The sequence below is a fragment of the Monosiga brevicollis genome, genomic scaffold (genome assembly GCF_000002865.3).
Source record: "Monosiga brevicollis MX1 MONBRscaffold_4 genomic scaffold, whole genome shotgun sequence".
NCBI lineage: Eukaryota > Choanoflagellata > Craspedida > Salpingoecidae > Monosiga > Monosiga brevicollis.
The window spans coordinates 849374-871432 of NW_001865041.1; the positions used below are offsets into that span (position 1 = coordinate 849374).

The 22059-nt window shown below is 55.5% G+C and overlaps 5 protein-coding genes across 5 annotated transcripts; 3 read left to right on the plus strand and 2 right to left on the minus strand.

Moving 5' to 3' along the window:
- Positions 1–320: 320 nt before the first annotated feature.
- Positions 321–2666, plus strand: MONBRDRAFT_31489 (uncharacterized protein; the record flags this gene model as incomplete). Its single annotated transcript, XM_001743623.1, has 8 exons — positions 321–474; positions 604–693; positions 1104–1205; positions 1273–1527; positions 1629–1718; positions 1854–1892; positions 2024–2128; positions 2245–2666. The coding sequence occupies exons 1-8, from the start codon at positions 351–353 to the stop codon at positions 2664–2666; spliced, it is 1227 nt and encodes a 408-aa protein (XP_001743675.1). The 5' UTR covers positions 321–350.
- Positions 2667–3596: 930 nt separating this feature from the next.
- On the minus strand, positions 3597–4592 carry MONBRDRAFT_23474 (uncharacterized protein; the record flags this gene model as incomplete). The annotated part of the gene is made up of 1 exon (XM_001743870.1): positions 3597–4592. One exon carries the CDS (start codon positions 4590–4592, stop codon positions 3597–3599), a length of 996 nt encoding a protein of 331 aa, XP_001743922.1.
- A 2458-nt stretch (positions 4593–7050) lies between these two features.
- On the plus strand, positions 7051–7794 carry MONBRDRAFT_15006 (uncharacterized protein; the record flags this gene model as incomplete). Its single annotated transcript, XM_001743624.1, has 4 exons — positions 7051–7073; positions 7171–7298; positions 7410–7545; positions 7668–7794. Coding segments are annotated over 4 exons (414 nt in total), but the record flags the coding sequence as incomplete, so codon positions are not given.
- A 3055-nt stretch (positions 7795–10849) lies between these two features.
- Positions 10850–15542, plus strand: MONBRDRAFT_31491 (uncharacterized protein; the record flags this gene model as incomplete). Its single annotated transcript, XM_001743625.1, has 4 exons — positions 10850–11236; positions 11312–11397; positions 11656–11737; positions 12197–15542. The coding sequence occupies 4 exons, from the start codon at positions 10850–10852 to the stop codon at positions 15212–15214; spliced, it is 3573 nt and encodes a 1190-aa protein (XP_001743677.1). The 3' UTR covers positions 15215–15542.
- A 2330-nt stretch (positions 15543–17872) lies between these two features.
- On the minus strand, positions 17873–19781 carry MONBRDRAFT_23477 (uncharacterized protein; the record flags this gene model as incomplete). The annotated part of the gene is made up of 9 exons (XM_001743871.1): positions 17873–17898; positions 17974–18167; positions 18312–18409; positions 18515–18712; positions 18811–18891; positions 19153–19236; positions 19338–19428; positions 19528–19652; positions 19749–19781. 9 exons carry the CDS (start codon positions 19779–19781, stop codon positions 17873–17875), a joined length of 930 nt encoding a protein of 309 aa, XP_001743923.1.
- Positions 19782–22059: the final 2278 nt, after the last annotated feature.

The following is a 22059-nucleotide window of genomic DNA, read 5'->3' on the forward strand; positions in this document are numbered from 1 at the left end:
CATTGGGTTTGTTAGGGTCAGCTCATGGACCGGGTTTTGGACCAGGTTTTGTTCCATATTTTTTTCTCCCTTGTTTGATTCAAAGGTACGCGCTCTCTCTCTCTCTCCCTCTCTCTGTGCCTCTCTCTGCCTCTCTGTGCCTTCTCTGCCTCTCTCTGCCGAGCGCTTGGCATTGTGGTCAAGGTGGTGCTTGCTCTGCGCCCTCTTGAAGATCAGGGCGAGGGTGAACATGCTTCTTTCAAGCCCATTTGTGCTTGACTGCGCTGTGCGAGGTGTTGAGAGAGTGCGGGTACTGACCCACCTTGCCGCTCGGGCTCTTCAGGTCGGATCGGTCATCGCAACCTTTTATCATGGCGCCTGCTGAGAGCATCACCAAGGCTTCGTACCGTGAGGTCGTCAATGCCTTTGGCCTGCACGAGTACGGCCAAATGGCCCTTTTTGCTGGCGCCGCGGCAGCCTTTGCCATTCGTGCCGGTGAGTGCTTTCCTCCTCCTGTTTCACCACACAATATGGGCTTATTTTTGTGGAGTCGTGGTCAAGCCAGTGCATCATCTATCTCGGTGCGCCGTCTTTCTCACTCTTGAACTACGGGCATGTGTGCAGGCCCCGCTGTGCAAGCCAAGCCGGCAGCCTGGACAGCTGCCATCCTCGGCCTGATGGGCGGCTTTGGCTCCTCCTACATTACCACCTCTTGTATGTTGTGAACCCGGCTTGTCTTGTGTTCGCCACCTTTGCACCTCTTGTGTCTGAATGTGTCTTTGACTCATGCTGCCTCCCCTCCGCGCTTTGGCAAAGATCAACTCTCGAGGCAATAGGTCTCTGGCCGGCCGTGCCGCATCGCCATTCCTCATTGTGTAGCTTGTTTCCTTTTCCTTTCACGTACCCCGCCCCGTCCGAAGGTGGACGTGTTGTGATTTTTCAGGCCTCTATAAACTCGAGCTTGAGCCACAAGGCCTCGTGCTGTTTTGTTTTCTCTCCCCCCCCCCCCCCTTCGATCCACCATCGCCATTGCGACCGCGACGACCGAGGTCCCTTTTCCATTTCTTCCTTTCTGTTCAAAATCGAAGATGAACACACACACACACACACTCACACGCACACAGCACACGAAGATGAAGATGTGTACTACTCGACACACTTGAGGGGAGAACGATTGTCTGACATTTCCGGTCGAACAGACCACCACCAACATGCGGGTGACCCAGGTATGCTCAACACGGACCTGATCGGGCCGATAGCAGGGCGTGGCTGGTGATGGCGACAATGATGCAGCTCGGTTTGCAATTCTATCGGGCGAGATGGTATGGCGAAGCAAGGGATGGGGCAAGCAGAGATACACCACCATTCATGGATTGGACGCAAGCAGGCGGTGGTCGTCAGCGTGCATCGGCACCACGTGTGCTCAGCACCTCGCCCATCTAACGGTGGAACTTTTGTTGCTACTTGCCGGCCAGAACAAGCGCAATAAGAAGCGCATGTCCATCTATACGCAAAACTTTGGCTTTCGTCAACCTTTTCAAGTCCTAGGTACGCTCAACACCTCCAGGCGACCCCTTTGTCAACCGGCCGAAATGTGCCTTGCGCCCAGCTGCTTCGCAAACCCTCAATGCGTGTTGGTCTGTAAACAGTCGACGGTACCTTTGCCCAGGCATGCTTGGACAGTCAAATTCACGTGACAGAACGTCTGCCTGATCTACTTGGCGGTCCTGTCCAGATTTGTACGCTTCATCACAGCTCTCGATCATGACTCGCGCATTCACGCAAGCACGCGTACAGTCAGAAACACATATCAGGCGCAGGCGCCCTGCTCATGGTGCTGCCTGCCGTCCCAATCTCTCTGTGATCCCGTGTAGTCACAACCAAATGCCTCTACGTGGAGCTGGATGCCATCGGTACGTGGCGTCGTTTCCCCGTGCCAACAGTCCTGGCCAAAAAACATCGAAAACCTGAAACAACCGTTGGCACCGGAACCCCCGACTTATTGGCTAATTCATCTTGAACGTGTGCTGGATGTGCACCACAGGCGAAGACATGCACGGTGCCAAAGTTTTGTTGCGCAACTTCAAGTTTCGCCGCTGTGGTCACAAGCCCACCATCATGGCCGGAAAATGCGTCAAAAACCTGATTGGTATGACCGGCCTAGCGGTGGGCTGCTGCTCAGAGCATCGAGCGCTCCTTCTTCATACTCATATTGGCCGCCAATACTGCTTGGCCTTTGCTTGCCAACTCATTACCTCTGTGTAGGCCCCAAGAATGAGCATCGATTTGTCGTGGCAACACAGGACAACCGCCTGATGCGCGATCTGGCCGCCATCCCAGCCCTGCCCGTCATCACTGTCCTCAACAACCGCCCCATCTTGCTCAAACCGACCGTGGCTACAGAGCAAGCTGTGGCTGCCCTCACAGCCCGCAAGATTGGAGCCCCGGTCCCCGCCGCAGCTGCACCTCTTAAAACCCGACCCGCGAGTTCAGCCACCTCTGGTGCTGTACGTTCCTCCGGGCCTGCAGGTGCGAGTGCAGGTGCCACTCAACCTCGCCACAAGAAGAAGAAAGGACCCAATCCGCTCAGCATGAAAAAGAAGCAGCCCAAGGGCCGTGATCAACAACGTGGCAAGCGCCAAGCCGATGCTGGTCCAACCGATGCTAAACGTGCCAAGCCCGCGTGAGACTCAGCCTGTCATTCTCCTCAATCTTTCACAGCTTCACCGACACCTGTATCATTACGTCCAAGGGGCTGCGTTACGGCAAAAAGGATGAGGAGGTGGTGGCGTGGCGATGGTGGTGGTGATGTGACACGCATCACGGGCGCGGCGCGCTTTATCAAACACGTGTAACTGTTGGACCGCAGGTCGAGGTGGAATTGGATACCTCTTTTTGACTGCGTTCACAAATTGAGTGCTATTTTGCAGTCAGAAGCTCTTGTTGCGCGCACATTTAAGCCATCAAATAGATACAATTTGCCAGAGAGAGGGGGATCAGGGAGTGTATGACGGGCGGGCAATAAAGCACGTGTAAGGATGACAGCTTGGAAAGTGCCTGAATCACATTGCCACTCGAGTCAGTCAAGCGTCTGTTGCTGTATACGAACGCTTGAATACCGGAGCGATTGCGCTTGCGACAGGCATAGACCTAACAGATGCCATCGTCGACATGGTCTGGCTGTACCTGCAGCCATGGATGTGTTTGTGATTGTCCACCTGCTCATATGTCCCTGCCCGTGTGCCTGCGCCTGTCTCTGTCCGTGATCTCTCTTCTCGGCTTTGGCACAGCCTCAGCTGATTGTTTGTGTCGCTCTGCGATATGCTGTGTGTCAAGTGAGGATGAGCTCGGCACAGTGGCAACACGCCATGTATTTGCACGTTTCTTCACCAAGCGAGTTCGAGGCGAGCAGGCTTTGGCCTCAATGTCAAAGGTCACCTGGTCAGTGAACGGACGTTGGCATTCGAATACTCAATTATCGATAGGGTGTCGCAAGTCAGCCTACTCAGTTTGTGGTGGCTGTGGCCCCGGGCCAGCTTATTCGACAAGCATGAACATATCAACAGTCAGCCGCAAAGTCACATGTAAAAGGCCATGGAGGCGGCAGGCCATGCAAGTTAATAGGCCTGATGCCTCCGCAGTACCGATTCGAACGTATGCTGCTTGTGCTTGCTGAGCCGTGGCTCTATGAAAGGCAACTTGAGCATTTGGCACAACGTGGAGCACTTGTGGGTCGCTAAGAAACTGTCGATGCCCGCACCTCCAAAGTCAGTGTCAGCCCTGTGTTTGCGATTACATCCAACATGATGAATGACTGGGTCAGTCAACGAAAACCCATCAACGGCATTCCAAATGCCCTGCATGTCGCAGATCAGCGCTGAATGGTTGGATCTCTCGTATGAAAAGTGGCTGAAGGCCTGAGTGACGTCGTCGATACACAGCTCGCTAGTACCGATACGCACTGTTACGCCAATGTTCTTCCGTACACCACCAGCGTTGTTGTTCCACTTGCAGAACCTGCCCTCGAGGAGCGGCTCGACCAAGAACCAGGCTCTGCCACCTGATCGGCTGACCTCATCAACCTCGTAAATTGCACAAGGCACAAAATGGAGGAGCAATGCGGGCTGCGGACTGTCAAAACAAGATTGCAAACGTTTGTTGAAGCAGTCGGCCATCGCTTGAGCAGCCGATTGCGTTTTGGCGATTCGTTCATGGAACCTCAACTTTTTCTCAGCTCGACTCTTCTTGGCGACAAGACGGAAGCCCTTGACCTCGCAAGCCACCTCCGTGCAATCAAAGGCGTAACGCTCTCGGCCCGACGAAAAATGTGTTTTGGAAACGGCGATGCCGTCAGCTCCCGGCGCCAGCTGCTGACTCCGAAACCGCTGCTTCTTGCTAAACGTATACTTGCGGCTGGTATACAGGTGCCATGTTCGCGTCTCCACCACTTCGTCCAAGCATTCTTTCTCATTTCTGACCTGTTCTTGACACGTGCCGGCGGTCCCCAACAAAAGCGTTGAGCTAGTGTCGGTCAATGTCGAAAAGGCATTGACAAGAGCGGCCACGTTCAGGCCCAGGCTGAGACATTGACCATGCATCAAGACAGCAGCCATGTCGTGAAGCATTTCAAACTCCGAGTCTACTGGCCCGAAACCAACGGTATAGAAGCTCAGGCGATTTTGCCCAAGCGTATCACCAAGGCGCTGGACGCGGCGCAAGATCTGCTCTCGAACGTTTGTTTTGACTTCCGTTCGACAGGCAGCACCTTTGACACAATCAGCTTTGTCGGAATCGTCAAGGCGTTGCCAAACCTCGATGTCATGGGAGCATCGCTCGAAGACATGGTCACTGGGCGCCCCATCACTGAGCCAAAGCACCATAATGCGCGAGTTGGCTTCTGCTTCCGGTGCCAACAGCTCTTCCAGGGCCGTCAATCCAGATAAGTAAAATCCGTGACTTCTGGCGACTGACTTTGCAAGACGTTGCAGCTTTGCCAGGAAAGCTGGGCCCAGAGGAGCCCGGTTTAGCTCCACTCTTGCTTTCTCTGCAAACAGAATCAGGGAAATAGACAAGTTCTTCAGGGCACTTTGAAGCTCTCGGCTGGCATTTGCTTGCATGTCGCGAAAAACTTTGAGCAGGGACATGAACACGGCTTCTGTGCGAGACTGAAATTGGTTGACACTGTCATTGCGCATGGATCCGCTGTCATCGACCACCAGCACAATGTGGACGCTCTCAAAGTCTCCACCAAACTCTTGATGTCATCTTTGCGTTGACCATCAAGGCGCCAATGAGTGATGACTGTGCTTTTTGTTTCGTCGGTGATGTACACAACACCACGATGAATCAACTTACACCGCACTTCACCACTTGGCCCTGGATGAGTTTTCTCCTCACGACCATACAGGATTGCGTCCCTCAAGGTCTTGGGAGAAACGACAAGGGGGGGTACTAGTACAATGGGCATCGGTTCGACGTTTGCTCGAGTAGTCATTGCTTGAGCAGCTTGTTCCTCAGCAGCTCGTACTTCAGCAGCCTTTGCTTGAGCAGCTCGTTCCACAGCAGCTCGTTCTTCAGCAGCCTTTGCTTGAGCAGCAGCCTTTGCCTGAGCGGCTATGGTTGCTTGAGCAGTTGCTGCCTGCATGGCGGCTTGGTTGGTTTTGGCTTGAGCAGTCTGTGCTCGAGAGACTTTGATCTCGGGCGCCTTTGCTTGCATCGACTTTGGTCGAGCCGCAAGCTGAACAGCCGAGGAAGGATGGGCAGCTTCATGAAGACCTGTTGCTTGCGCAGTAGTTTGCACATTTTGCAGCTGAGTGGCTCTTGCCGAAGCAGCATTTTGGCGAGGAAATGGTGTTGTTCGAGTGTCTTTTGAGCGGCGAATGGCTGTTGTTTGAGTGGCTTTCGATCGAGCAGCTTTTGCTTGCACGTCCTTGGGTCCGGCTGTTCCTGGCATCGCTCTGGTGCTCGTTGTTGAAGACGGATCAGGGAGGCAAATTCTCACTGTACTTGCATCTTGGGCAGGATGTGACGGTTCAGGGAGGAAAATTCTCGCTGGCCTTGTATCTTGAACTTGTTGTGTCGAGGCCGATCGCCTATCTGGTGGCTCGTGCGCTCCTTGTTCTTGAGAGGCAGTTGACTGTGGCTGTGTTTCTTGATGATCAGGACATGACTGACTGCTGTGGATTGCCCAGAGCGAGCCAACCAGACTAATCGCAGCAGCAAGCATCGACCGATCGTGCTGCTCCATGTTAACATTGTGATGAAGAAAAAAAAAATACGAATACGGGTCAAAGTGCTCCCACACCTCATTCTTGTGAGAAGGAGTCACAGCAGCTTGTACTGATGAAGTAAAATACTTTTCCAGTGAGGCGGATAATTCGTCTGACAATTAAAAGTCAGATTTTTGACGCGTGACGGGTCGCTCGCTGCTTTTCAATTTTGGACGACGAGCTTGTGCTGCGAGGCCAGAGTTGGCAGGTCTGTCTGATCTGTGTTACGACGGGGTGGTGTTGCTTCTTGGCTGGCGGGGCGGAAGGAGAAGAGCAACAGTTTTTCTCCATTGGCGGTACCTTGATCAAGTCAACGTGTGTTGTGACGCAGAGCCGACAACAGCAGCAGAACAATCATCACACAACGTACAGAATGGCTGACTCGACAGGCACTTCTCCGACCTCAAAGGGCGGCGAGAAGGAGGCAAAACGCGCCAACACGGTGAGAAACACAGGACGTTGACTCGATGTGTCCCTGATTGCTTGGGTGCTTTGCCAGCGCGGAGCTCGGTCTCTTTCTGATTGGGGGTTTTTTTTGTTTTTTTTTTGGCTTCTTGTTTTATCTTGTATCCTTTTCTACTCGGATCTTTTTGAATGCTGTTCATGTGCTCCGGGGGGGCCGGGCTTGAACAGGCCGAGGCCAAGACCACGGCAAGCGGGTTTGAATGTACGTGAACGTCATTGCCCCATCTCATGTCCATGTTTTGATGCCTGTTCCTTGGTTCTGTGGCTCATCCGACTTTGCACCCGACATCGATGCTCCGCGCGCCTCTGGCTCACGTTTTCTGTCATCTCTGCAGATCTAGACCACACGGCTGATATCCAGTACGTGCAACACTTTGTACAAATCATCTCTTAGTTTTTGGAGGATTTGAAGATCAACCCGATTCTAGCAGATCTAACTTTCTGCTGGGTGGAACAGGGTGCATGCGTGGGGGCAGACACTGAAGGATAGTTTTGAGCAAACCGTTGTGGCCATGTTTGGATACATGACAGAGCTGGATGCTATTGAGATTGATGATTCACAGACTTCTGAATTCTCAGTCGAGGGTAGGTTATTCGTCTTTGCACCAATGCTATTGATCATCCCCCCATTTCTCGCGCGCCTCTGCTTGTGCTCTGGACACTGACCACCGGGGGGTCATGTTCTTGCACGCTTAGGTCATGATTTGATGTCGTTGTTGTATGCGTTGTTGGACGAGTTTTTGTTCCGGTTTAGCGCCGAGGACAACCTGGTGTGCCGTGAGGTTGAAATTGTCGAGTTTGATACCGACAACTTTAAGATTACCGTGCGCGGGTAGGATGTGGCCATTGCCATGAGCGACCACGGCCCAGCTCCTCGCTCTCCGAGCTGTACGCAATGCACATCACAAGCGACCTGTGCCCCGACTGACCATGGCTATCGCTGTGCATGCTTAGGAAGGGCGAGGTGTTTGACTTGGCCAAGCACCCACAGGGTACTGAGATCAAGGCTATCACCTACTCCAACATGCAGATTCACACGGAGCGGGCCACCCATGATGTTTACGTCATTTTGGACATTTGACAGCCATGATATCCAAGCTACCAAGAGTCTTTCACTCTTTCACGACCTGATGTGTGCTGATTGCCAGACTCGCTTCGCCTTTGGTCGGATGAGCGCGCCCAAACCCCGAACTGTTAGGCTTTGTCCACAACGCAGGCAGATTGAGAAAAACAACAATTTACTTTCAAAAGCCAAGCATATGGTGCATCCATGGTAAGGGTTGTCGATTTTGCGGTGGGACGTCAACGGCTGCTGCTTGGCTCGGCCAACAACCAACGGCAACGCCAAATTACGGCCGTGCACGACACATTGGCATTTGCGTTGGGAGAAGGTTGAGCGACCCCAGGATGCTTGTCCGACCATGCCTGCGCAAGCGAGGAGACGTCTGGTTGTCTAGTCTTGACGCTCCTTCTTGCCAAACTGCATCTTGGGCACACCGTCAGTGGTCATGTATTGGTAGACCCAAAAGAAGAAGACGCAGAGATGGACAAGTAGGAGGGAGATGACAAAGAGGGCCACATTGCTTGGCGTCACAATGGCGTTGGCAAGTTCAGCCATGCCCACATCGCCGTCATCGGCCAGCGCCACCCCCGCAGTTTCGTCAATCGCCATGGTCTTGACGGTCTAGTCTTGAGTCTGTCCCTGTGTGCACAGCAATCAGACTGGTTTCCTATGGATTCGGAGGACCAGCAGCGACTGTGCATGAGCTACACAGCATCAATGCAGAGAAATAGATCCGTCCTGTCCAAAATCTGCTTCAGAGCTGCGACCGCAGCCCAGCATTGGTCAGCACTCACCTCAGCAGCCCCCAGGGGCAATGGCGGCGTCAGCGGCGGCGCGGTGAGCAGCTGAGCGCTGGAGGGTCGTGTAAATGGAAGTGTGTTAATCTCACGCTTTAAAAGCTCTGTTGTTTTTTCCTTTGACTGCATTCGCGTTCCGCTCCAGGCGACCTTTTCTGACAATTGTGGTGCACCCAACGCCTCCGATGTTCGTTTTCCAAATCCCGAAGTAGTGCAGTTGTCAGATGAAAAGTTGTGGGCTTGGCGTGTGAATTTGAGAACACGCGTGCGTGTGGCAGCGGCGCTGGCGGTCGCTGCTGCAGAGTATCAGCAGCGTTGCACCGTGGCGCCGCAGAAGGATCGACGAGCTCCAGCCGATTTGGCACAAGCAACCTTGGTTGCCCTAAGGCGGCTGCCAGACTCACCCGAGCTACCAGCTCTGGATTAATTATGGCGCCCAGACTCAGCTCGCCATGAAGGTCGGTAGCTGTAGAGATGTGCACGTCAGGCACAGGCGCTGGTGCGTGCGTGCTGCCATTATGGCGCTTGTCGCATGCCATGAGGCAATGTGTCATCATGTTTGCGCCTCGAAACCAAAAGGCGTTGGCGATGCGTGCTCTCACAACAATGTGCCGGATGCAAGCGCAGATTGCTTTTGGGACCCACAAGCAAGATCTCATAGAATGCATGTGCTGTGACACAACAGGGTCGCAATGCTCTGGTTCGGTGGGACAGGCCAGACATTCGCAGGAACGTCCCCCCTGGGGATGGGACAGTGTCCCGCGCTGAAAGCTGCAAGGCACAGTGTCATTGTAAGCACGACAGCTGCTAAACGCTGCGATCCGAATGATGTTCATGCCTCGGAAGTCGTGGCCGCGCAGCTTCAAGAAGGCCAGAAAGTTCACATCGAAAGACGTCGTTGAATGGCCGGGGCTCGATGGCCGTCTACGCAGCCGGGTGCATTTGGCTCAAGTGTCATCACCATTCCCCTCCGAGGTGGTTCGCGACTTCACCAGGGCACACACGGCCCAACCAACAGAAGCAAGGCCCAAGAGGGGGCCGGTCATCCCTGCACCTTGTCCTTTTCCCCGATTGGGGTTCAAGATGCGCAGAATCGCGCCAATGAGGCAGCAAGCGTACTGCAGAGCGCGGTTGGCTCAAGTTGCCCCAAATTCCACACGTGACCGTAAATCTGCAGAATCGGGGATGGACCATCAGGGTGGAACAGAAACAAGTAGAGGGGACACCCCCAACGCAAATTCCAACTTGCCAAGCATTCCCAAGCAACAGTCGCGACCAACACGAGCAATGGTCCATTGTCAGCGTTTTCAGGTGAACGATGTGCGCAGTTGCGTCTGTAGTCTTCGTGACAAAACCCATCTGGTGCTATCCCTAGTTTGTTGCATCACCCTGTGTCTTTTGTTCAGTTGTCCTCAGTTGGGCGGTGACAAATGCAGTGCTGATGATGCTGTTGTTTGGATCTGCACACATGCAAATGTGGCGTGTGACACCACGAAAAACATGTGGCATGGCGCCGGCGCCGCGTGGTCTGTTGTCAACGGCGAAGACAAGGGGTGGGACAGTCCACACCTGTCCACATCTCACTCATCCCTGCAACTCACGTGCCACAAATCACGTCTGGCACGCGATGCTGCGCCACACAATTGGTACGACTCGACTCTTCAACATTTGAAACAGCCGTTGCACGCTTGGTTGAGAGTTTAACATGCAGCCCCCCTCCATGAATCGATGGAGGGACCGCAGAAGGCGGCACAGCGTACTCTGCCAGCCGCGCGAAAATTGACACCCGAGCCAACCGCTGGCAGAAACAGAAGGGGTTTATTCAAGAGAAGGGGTTTATTCAAGAGAAAGCTCAAGGATGACCCCCTCCTGCGACTTCTCCATAAGGGCAGGATGTGGACATGAAGGTGTGTGGCAGGCTTATAGCGTCGGTGAGATGCGAAACTGGGGGCGCGAACTTGTCCCGTGTCCTTGGTCCAGATCCATGCTAGCCACCCAATCCATCTCACACAACAACCAAAGGGGGTGGCGAAACCATCTCCCCTAACCCTAACCCATCCCTGGCCCCATACGAATGTTGTTCACTATCATACTTTCATGCTTAAACCCTCACCCCGATTCTTGTCCCAACCATACAACAACACACAACCAACTTGGCTTGGCTCTCCCAATGGCATCACGGTCTGGCTACGAATTGCGTTGTGGCCTTGCCACTACACCACCAGGCATGTTTGGGGCTGACGCATCGCTCACTGCTACCTCCTGCTGCTGATCAAATGTTGCGGCCACCACCACTGCTGAACGAACCGCCACACCAACTTGCCATTCAACAAGACTTCGTGTGCTTCCCCCACTTGCTCACCCCTGAAGATCACTCATCTTTACGTTCCAAACCCCTTTTCTTTCTCGCTTTCATTCATGATGTGATGCACGCAAATGTCATCCATGCAACACTCGCCCTGCTCGTCGTCCCTCACCAACCCTATTCGCCGCCACCGCCACCGCCACCGCCACAAAAAAAACACTCCCAAACCAACTGCCCTGACCGGCCCTCGCTAACCCCACCACCGACCCCAACAACACAACCACCCACCACCACACACACATACACACACAACCATTCAGTTTTGTCCCCCCACCTCGTGCCCGACAACTGCGTACTTGTGTGTGTTTGCATGTCTTCTTCTTCTTCTTCTTCTTCTTCTTCTTCTTCTTCTATCTCTCTCCTATCACCAAAGGCTTTTTGCTTTCGTCTCTCTCTCTCTCTCTCTCTCTTTTTGTGTGTGTCTTTAATCTCTCTCCTCTTCTCTCTCTCTCTCTCTCTGTGAGTACGACTTATTGGACTCCCACCAATAATTTTTCATGTGGTCTCTGGTTAGCTGGTCGTCCAGCGAGCGCCTCGGTACCCCTTGTCCCCTTCCACCACTTGCGCATTTTCTTCTTGCCGGTGCCGCTGCCACCCTGTCCCTTGCGCACGCCAATACACTTGCATCCCCTGCCCCCTCTCCGCCTGCAGCTTCCTCATCAACCGGTTTTGAACACATTGCACACACACACGCGCGCGTTTGTTGCGGCCGGGCAGCCCCAGCCCGTGTCCCACCTCTCGCCCCAAGGAAGGCACGCACACACGGTCCAACATGGACTTGCTCGCCCTTCCCGACGAGGTTTGCCCGCGCATGCACATCCTGACAACGCGCGCCGTCCCCTGTCTGCCAACAACCCCGCTTGTCGTTGTCAGAGCGCTCACCTCCATTTCCTTGTCGACCGCTAGTTAATATTGCGGACACTTGCATACTTGACCGGTGACCCGGCAAGCTTATGCGCTGTACGTGCCACCTGCCGCCGTCTTTATAACCTTGCAAGCCGCGAGCACCTGTGGATTGCTGTCGTTGCTCGTGGCCTGAGCCAGCAACCGGCGGATGCCGTAAATCACCCTCAACGCCTCGAGGCTGCCCTCCACCACATCGCGCAGTCCCATCCCCTTCTGCGTCACCACCTTGTCACGAAACAGGTCGGTTCATGTGCTCCCAACCCGCCCGTGCCGGCTCCGCCTTCAACCCCCTCGCGTCCGCGTTCTCACGAGCTTTTCGTGTCGCCCCTTCCCCCTTGACGAACCATGATAGCTTTGGAACGATGCCTTGGCGCATGCCCCCCCAGCCGAAGCCCGTGACCCTGCCAACCCCGCACCCCAAGGCGAGGGCTTTCGCTGGTGTCTGCAGGATGGCTTTGCAGCGCTGCTGAACCTTGCCCAACAGTACCCAGCCTGTAGTGTGCTCCTCGATACCCAGGCTGCTCACACTCAGGCCAACGTGCAGCATGTGCCTGCTTTGGCGCTTGCTGCTGAAGTATACATTGCCCGTGCCCCGCAAGCCAGTTGCTGCTCCCTATGCTGGGCCCCCACCGCCAACCTGGCCCTCGGTATGCACGATCTCCGACTCTGCAACGATTGTCTGAGTCACTTCCTGCTCTCTGAAACGCGCGTGCGTCACATGTTTGCCCTCTCCGAGAGCGACGTTCGCGACCTCGAGGCCACCCACCAGCTGCACACCATTGGTGGTCATGGCAGCCAGCGCTACTTTTTCGCACCAGCCGTCGCCCACACCATTGCCTCCCGCAGCCCCATCCCGCTGTCACAGGCCGATGAGACGAATAGCGCCGTCGTTGCTGACCGCGTCGCCGCTGTGCATGGCTACGAACAAGCCTTGCTTGACTTGCAAGCCATGAAACGTGTCTGCCTTTTGCGCTCGTGCTCAACCTATGGCATTGATCTGGATGAGCTGGCCCAGCGCCACGCTGACCTCGAAGCCTCAGCCTTCTCAGACTGGCGCAAGCCCAACCCGCTCTGGCGCCGAATTTTCCAACGTTGCCTGCAGTTTTGCAGCCGCCCCGTCAACTCTACCCGCCTCATCACTGAGCTCCAGGCCGACATCCTCGTCGTTGAGCTCTTCTCCGCGCTCTGCTTTGAGCAACGCGCCATTCACTTGCATCACCTCCTCGCTGACGCCGGGCTTCCCACCTGCTGGATCACTCCCCACGCCGCCGTCGACACTTCAGTCGCCGAAGTCTACCCCGAACTCACAAGCTACATCATGCAGCCCCTCGAACGCTCTTCCCACACCGACGAGTGTGCCCAGACCATGGTCAAACACGTCCTCCAGCTGGAAACGGCGCGACAGACCAAGCTGGCCTTGGTTCGCACCAAGCTCCAGCAAGTTTGCCGTGGCAACATGGACCTCTTGCGTCGCTGCCGTGCCCACCCCGCGTACAAGTCACTCCTCAAGCGTCGCCGCATTGGCGACGTCATGGACACCGTCGTCGAGATCATGACCCCGGTCTTTGAGCAGCTCGCTGCCACCACCTGCGACATGCCCCAGCGACAGGCCTTGGTTGATGGAGTCCTCCGCGACCAGCTTGGAACCGAGCCCCCCTCCCCCGAGGAGCTTCTCTTCTTCTCCGCTTGGGGACGAGCTGAGATTCACCCCTGCGCCCTTTACCTGCAATTTATCGCAGCCGTGCCCCCGACGGCTGCACCCCCAGGTGCTGCCACTGTCAGCGCTCAGCTGGCTGCCCAACAATGGGCCGCCTTTGCCGGCAGCACTTCGCGCAGCAAGCTGCAGCATCTGCTTCAGCTTGTCGGTGCTCACGCCCTGGTCCAACTGCTTTACCACGACTTCTCGGGCCTGGTCAAGCTGCACCTCATTCGCTTTCTGGCCGCCGCTCGCGAGGAAACATGCGCCTTCCACCACAGCCGTCTTAGCGCCCTCTCCGCCACCATGCGCTCGTCAGCCTCGAGCCACCCCGTCTACTCGTGGGGCGCCGCCCCAACTCTCGACCCCAATGAGACCATGCCTTCGCCTCTGGCCGACAAGGCCATGTCGGCCAACGACATTGACACGCTCGTAGCCACACAGGAGGTTCATCTTGGCATGGAACGCTCCCTCACGGACGGTACCGTGGTTGCTGCCGAACCCTCAGCCGATACTAGTGAACCGATGGACCACCACCAGGATGTCGACGCAGCACCACACTCCTGCGCTGCCGCTTCCGATATGCCCACGATGGAGCAGGGCGCTGATCACGATGACGCCATGCCCACGGCCGCCAGCACACCAACTGCCGAGGTGTGCCATTGCCACGCAGATGCTGCCCACCATATGGCGCATATCCTCAGTGGCTTCGCCGTTCGCGTGCATGATCTGCAATGTGCGCTGGGAGATCAACGTGTCGTGGCTCGCCTCACCTCGGCGCAAGCTCAGAAGGTGGCCCGCGCTTACACGTGTGCTCCTTTGAATCGCCTCACGGCCAAGCCCATCCGCGCCGACGTGCAGGTGGCCAGCATCAAGCTTAAGGGCCTTTTCAACCTCAATCTTGACCTCGATGAGCTACCGTCTCTGGATGTCTCTGCTGCTCCAACCTCTGCCCACGAGGCTGCCCGCCTCATTCATCTCTATGAAGATCAGTTTATCCAACGCCTGCACCACGTCACCGAGCACTTTGTGCAAGCAGGTCTTCATCTTGACCTGGGTTGGATCATGACGGCACATGCTCAGCTGGGCCACGTCGCCGGTGCTGGTCTGGCTGCTACCCTTTCCGCCTATGCCCACGGGTTGGTGGACTTAACTCCTGAGGAGTTGGATTACAAAGTCCAGCTGGCAGCACAGCGAGAACAGGCGAAATCGTCGCGCGCCCGTGCCCTGCAGGACACTTTCCGCCCGCTGGCCAGTGTGCTGCAGGACACGGTGGGCCAAACCGATGTGGAGCGCCATGAGGCGCGAGCAACCATTCGCAGTCTCGACGCCTTGCGCTTTCTGCACCATGGTGCAGAGTCGAGCTTGGAACAGTGCCGTGCCAAGCGGAACAAGATCGTGCAAAAGCGCCGCCGTGGCGAACTTCACAAGGGGCGTCGTCGCGACCTCCTGGATCGCCTGGGTGCAGTCACCGAGTGGCACATGCTCAGTCATGCGGAGCAAACCTTTTTCCTCCAACGACGCGCCGCACAACGCTATCTAAAGCATGAAGGGGTCGATGTGATGGAGGGCGTAGCAGCCGTGGCCAAGGACCTCGACACGACAATGCGTCAATTTCCTGAACTGCCAGCTTTGGTGGCTGACTTTGGCGCCATCCTGATCAACCGTGACTAGCTCCCGGTTGCTTTGTTGTTATTTTCTTCACTAGGGGCTCAGCCCCCGGATTTCCCAGAGGGAGTGACTGATTGTCTTTTATTTGTGGCTCATTTCATTTTTGTTGTTTCGTTGACTTTGATGTTTTGTATTTTGTTGCCTGGCCAGCTTTGTCGAGAGGACATGAGCCCGGCCACTGCATATGCGCCTCGGCAAGACAGAACGTTGGTTGCCGCCCTTATTCTTTTGTGTGCTTTGGGAGACAGCAGCGCTGAGCGCGCTGGTTGATATTCTTCCCTCCCACGTTGACTGTGTCAACACCCTGACTTAATTGAATTCTTGAAGACGGAATGAAGCAGATATTCATGCAATTGCATAGCTTCCCAGTTACTTCGCAGGCCCCCACCCTTCAAACCTTCATACTTGATGACATACCACTTGCACTAGAAGCGGGCCATCTGGTTACGCGCGCGGCTGATGAGGGTGAAAATGGTAATATCATAATAGAGTGGATTGTTACTGGAAGACATAAAACAGTAGCTTGGGGCGCTGATGAAAGCCGCGCGGTAGAACTTGAGAGGGACGACGAACAGGCTGTCCTGGCGGGGTGCTGCTACTGGCTTGATGTGCTGTCGTGCTTTGGCGCTCACGATAGCGGAGGTAGGTTGAGAGCGAAAAGGAAGAGCCTGTGGGTGGTCCGCCTGGTTGTGCTAGGCGCCGACGTGGACTGATGGGGCCCGCCTTGCCAGCATGGGAATCAAGGTCCGAGTCGTCGTTCTCCGTTCCACCTTGCAACAGGTCTGGCTCAAGATTCAAGTCATCAAAGGGGATATTAGAGTCTCGCAGCATGGCCTCTTCCTCTTCGTCTGCGGTTTCGCCGGTTGAATGAGCCACGCCTAGCGACAGTGAGGGCGTTTGTTGTAACTTGATATTTGAACGTTGCTGAGAGAAGGAGGCCAGACGCTCGAAGGATTCACCACGAGCCACGGTGCGGCGTGTTGGCGTCTCACTCCCGCGCAGGACGTGCACGCCGCGACCACTACCATCTTGACCCAAGCCAATCCGGCTGGCAGCTGGACTGAGGGAGCCCAGCAGATGTTGTAGACTTGGCCGCACACACAACAACTCGGCGCTGGGTCGCCCACGCAATGCCTCGGCGCTGGGTCGCCCACGCAATGCCTCCGCATTCTTGGTGCTGGCTTCCGACTCGCGTATTCCTGACGAGTGCCTCTGATGCTGGCTGTGGCGCTGCGGTGAGGCCCACAGTAGTGCCGTGCGGCATTGTTGATTCTCATCGGTGCGCGCAACACGCTTAGCCGGCGGTCCCAAAGGCTCGCTGGAGAGGCCAACACCCGCAGCTGCAGCGTGTGAGCGGCGTGCCATGACAACGTCGTGCGCAGCCTGAAGAAGTCATGAACACCTACCAAGACTCAGAAAGCAGCGCTTTTGACGCCCCCCTTATCCACCAGCCCTGAACATCTCAACCCCATCATTTGCGCCAGGCGACTGCGACGGCTCATTCACCCACGCACATATGCACACGCATCCATCCATCCATCCATCCATCGACAACGCCGCGCCACCAAAATAAAATAACGGTCATAAAGCTTGGTGTTGCGAACGCAGTGAGAAATGAGTTTGACTTGATTCATCTCACTGATTTCGCACTCTGAACTTTGTGTGGCGAGTGCGTGGCGGAGGAGGACAGGGAGCAGCACCATCGAGAATGGCATCGCAGGACGCACAGCAGATGGTTGAGGGCATTGCCCGGGTAGAACAGCTGGCAGAAGAAACGTTTTCGCTACGACATGATGTAGGCTTGCGTTTGCTGAAGCATGGTACGCTGACGTCAGGGCGCCGAGATGCCGCATGGTCACTCATGCCGTCACCTGTTTCTGTTCCCACACAAACGCGCGCGCTAGCTGCAAGAGTTGGATCGACGACTACACCAAGAGCGCGAGGCCATGCGCGAGCTGAAGCGTGGCGCCGGTGTCAAAGGTGTGACTGCTGCTACTCCAAATTCTGGCTTCTCAAACGGCGTCTGCCTGCCCCATTTTGCCTGTCTTCTTGATACTCAGCCTCAACCCCTCTGACGGTGCCTTAGAACACCACCCCTGGACAAGCGTGGGTCCCTTGTTCATTCGGATGCCCCGTGAAGAGGTTCTGACTCAACTTGCGCAAAGTACGATTCTTTTTCTGCTTGCCTCCTCGGCCAGCAACTTCATCGTTGCATTCTGCTTCCCCGTGCTCTCTGCTCGCTCTCCGGTCCCTTGGCGAAGCCTGGCCATTCTCCTTGCGTGACGATCGGTCGCAGCTCGTGAGAATAAGAACTCAATGAAATTGTGGTTTGTCGATTGATTGGTGGCATGCTGTGGGCACGTTCAACGTGCAGGTAGCCAGGAGCTGGAGACCCAGAGACAGATGACACGCGACCATCTCAAAGACAAGGTCACCTTGTTGCATCAGGTTCAAGGTGAGATGACCCTCAAAGCCTCCATCTGAACCCCGACTTACCAGATAATTGGATCTTATCGTGCTTTGCTAACTTACAGGCCAGAAGCTGGACCCCGGCTTTCAACTACAAGGTGTCCGTACGTCGGATGTTTATGGCCCCGAAGCATGAGCAGCGCGAGGGCTTGTATGGACCTGGCACTTGACGCTGGGGTCGGTAATAATGTTTCAGCGCTTCTTCTTTCCCTTGCCGCCTACGTTGATGATGAGCATGGCGAGGTCCCGCAAATCCGGTTTGAGCAAGTGCAAGCAAACGTTTCAGCCAGTACCTGCTCGTCGTGCACGCGTGCCTTCCACACACACACACACACACACACACACACACACACACACACACACACACACACACACACACACACACACACACACACACACACACACGCCGCTTTCTTTCCCCTGAGGGGATCTCTTCCAATTGCACCCACCTGTTTCGTCTGCGAAATTGAACTGGGTGAGCACACCCCTGAAACGTCCGTCATTCCCATTGAAAACCGTGTCAAGCAGACCAGAAATGAACCACGGTAGATGCACAGCAGCGTGCCGAGTATGTGCCCATGCAGCAAACGTCTGGGTGCACAAGAAGCGATTCTGGATGGGCGACACGTACCGGGTTACATTGTTGATGTGCTTGAATCGATCTGGTCCAAGGTGGATGCCTCCATACCAGCGGCTGACCATGACAACAACGTTCTTGACGTCCATGATCTGCAACCCAGCCCGGTTCGGGCATGGGGAGTGTGAAGTCGATGGTCCCGTCCCATAAGGACACACGCACGCAACGCAAACAAAAACAAGATACACTTCACAAACCTGAAGCAGATGCAGCATGCGCGACCCTGCACCATGTTCTCCATCATCATCATAGTCCTGAAGATAGCCTTGCGTTGGCTCGTGCCAGATGCGATACGCAAGCATGTTGTGGGTGGCGCGTGCAATCTTGCCATTGGCTAGCAAAGCCTTGCGAAAGCTCTTGATTTCCAAAAGAGAATGCACCTCAGCCACGTGACCCTTCGTTCAAGGCAAGGCATGAATGGTGCGCCTGTGAGAGAGCAGGAAGCAGCTGGCAACGTCTAGCTGCAATCATTTTGTGTGACAAGTAGACTTACTTGGAAGCTGGACTTGCGATCCAAGATGGGATCCCCCGTATGTGTCTCCGGTGGAGGTGGCAGTACCTTTTTTGGTTTGACCTACATGTGTGCCATGAGGATGTGTCAAGCGTAAGGAATGTCCTCAACACGGCACCACTCGTCGACTCTACGCCATTATGGTGCGCCACCAAGCTGACCTCGGGAACGCTTGCCAGCTCTGGCTCCGCTTGCCCAGGTAGCAAGCTGCTGGTGGTGGTGGTGGTTGTCTGCTCGGTCTCCCGTCCAAAAGCAAACAGGGATGAGAGGATGTCACAGCACGCGATGGCGTCATCATCTCAGCACCCCGTGTGCGCTCCTCACCTCGCCATCCAGCTCGTCAAGAGGGCAGTGGTCCTCCAAGTACTCGCGAAGTACTTCAATCCACTCAAAGAGAACGGGGTTGCCCTACATGCACCATGCACCGAACAGCGTGAGTTGACACGCGTGCGCTCGCCGTGCTTGGCAGCGAGCAAGCGCACGACGGTTCGCAACCACCGATTTCGTACGGGTACAAAAGTAGAGGTGAGTAGGTCGTGCAACCCGGGTCCGTGAGGATGATGTAGCCAGTTGGCGCTCAGTTCATAGTCTGGTGCTCGACTGACAGTGTGAGCCGCAAGCATCGACAATGAGCAAGAGCCGCGCAAGTGCACACACGGGCCGAGCTGGCACAGCCGCAAGAATCGGTCCGGGGCACACCTGGCTGGATATTCAGCGTGGAGGTGTACTTGTAGCTGGCAGTCCCGCCGAATGTCCAAAACAATACTCTCGCCTATGGCCTCGACATCCTCGGGGAAGATGGCGAGTAAGGCATCCACTTCCTCCTGTGTGTTTGGCGAGATGAGTCAACTCTCCCAAGGCAATAACCCAAATAGCCCAACGCCGCCCCCCGACAAACTATTCCGTGGATAAAAACTCACCCGGTGAACCGCTTGTATGTCCTCATCAGCCATGATACGGGGTCGACGCGAGGGCGCGGGTCGCTCGACACCGGAACACCCTGCTAATATTTGATGCTGTGAGCACCTTTTTTTTTTTCTGTTGCTTTTGACAAATTGTCAGATGCCTCATGCTCTGCTCTTTCAAGCTTACTGACTGGCTGTTGTGTGAGTGAGTCTTCTCCTTCTTTTTGTCTTGCTTGATTTTTTTTTTTTATTATTGGAAATCGTCTTGATGGAGTCAGCACGGGAACAGCACCTGGACCGGGTGTTTTGGCTGCGGCAGGCTATCGGCTTGGTGCTGGGTGCCGTGTGTGGCTTTCTGCCTCTAGAGGGCTACGGTGGATTTTTGGTTTTTTTTGCAACTGCCGTTGGCATGCCGCAAGTGTTGTTGGGACATAAGGAACGGCTCGAGTCGCTCAACATCACGGCCAACCAATTTCTCACTGAAGGACTCATGCAGGCCCTGGCCACGTTTCTGTGCTTCTGGATCATTGGCTTCACACTCGTCACAGAGCCGGCATCGGTGGCAAGCTGAGCAAAGGCCCCTGTACCTTTAACTTGCTCACTGGTGGTGGTGCTGCAAACGATGACGGCATGATACGGATGCTGTCGCCGACGACCACGCATCTGAAATGAGAGCCAAACGGACATGAACACTGGGGCTGGGCACTCTAGGCGTTGAAGCGACCGGCCACCTCTCTCGCACACCCCTTTACTCTCCCTAACTCTCCCTTTTTCTCTCCAACTCTCTTTAAATCCCCAGACCTCTCTCTTCCCAAAGGCCTCTCTCGTTCTCTCTCTCTCTCTCGCTCCGTCTTTTGCTCGCACGCGACAAGCTGTATTTTATGCCCACTTTGCACCTGTGTACAAGCATGCTTGTAGTTTGAATTGACAAGAGAACCCTGCATTTTCCCTTTTATCCAACGGCATCCCACCAAAAGCAACCTCCCCCCGCCATCTTGCGTCTGGCAGCGACAACGATGCAGCCTTTGAGCGTGTGTGGGAAACAAAAAAGTATTTTACTTTGTGTCCGTGGGCCCGGAAACCCTTTCTCAGAAACCATGCATGCAGGCTTGGAATCATCAGAGAGCTCGGTGACCATCGCCCGTAAGTTTGGAATGGGGCGCGACACAGAGGGCAAGCAAACCTTCGCCGCCCCAGCAACCAGGTCCAAACCCATGCCATCGGTCACTTGCGCCGGATTGGCAAAAAAAGAAATGCTACTCACAAAGGCGTGTGCGCGTGGGCTGTATGCGCGATGGCTCGTCCCACTTTTCTCTAACGCCCGTCTGTTCAAGAGCAACAGACTTTGGTGTCAAGAGCCAGTCGCCGACGGATGAGCGCCCGACTGCCCGTCTGAGCGCTGCCTGCCTTTCTTCTTCCCGATCCTGGCTCCTTCATCCCTGCATCAGCGCCACACCCAGAGAACCATGCCGGTTGCCTTGGCACGCCGCGCTGGCACGAACCCCGGACGGGTTTGGCTGTTTGTTGCTGTTTGCCTATGCACGACGCTCTGCACGGCCCTCGCCAGCTCTGAGCTGGATGACTATGACGACGGCTCAGGGTCAGGGGACGCAGCGCTCATTACCACCGTGCCCGGCTCTCCGGCAACAATAACTGCTTCGGCTTCGATGTTGCCTGCATCTACTACTCAATCAGTGAGCAGCACCACTGCCCACACCTGTGTGTACGTCCCTTGTGAGTGTGGCCGAGGACAGACGACGGTTGGCCGCCTTGATCGATATGGATGTCCGATCTGTGCGTGTGAGGACGCCGAGACCATCCCCCAAGACAGTACCAGCTCGGTCGCTACCTCCACCACACCCATCCCCGCCGGGCCCTCGGCGCCCCCTGTGGTGCCGGCCAACTTTGTAGTACGCCTATCTCTGGTGTTCCTGGACATGGACATGAGCGAGTGGTCGACCAGCTGGACCAGCGTCGTGCGCCAGATTGTTGCCAACAACTTGGGTGTATCTCTGGAAAACATTGTGCCGACTCGATTGATTTCCGGCAATAGCAATGTTCCCGTCGCCGCTGGTGGTCCGACCACGGGGGGCATAGACCTCACAATCGACGTGTACGGTTTCACCACCAGTGTTGCCGCCGTTCAGGCCGCATCGCGCCTAAATGAGTATGGTCTCGTGCTCCCCGTTGCCTTGGGTACACACACGCTTGAGGCTCGGGCGATGACAGTGCGCGATGCTGAAAGTCCTGTGAGCACTGGCGCACCAGGTACTGGGCCTAATGCCGAAACTGACAGTGCTCGTGCGACTCGAAATGCCTTTCTGGG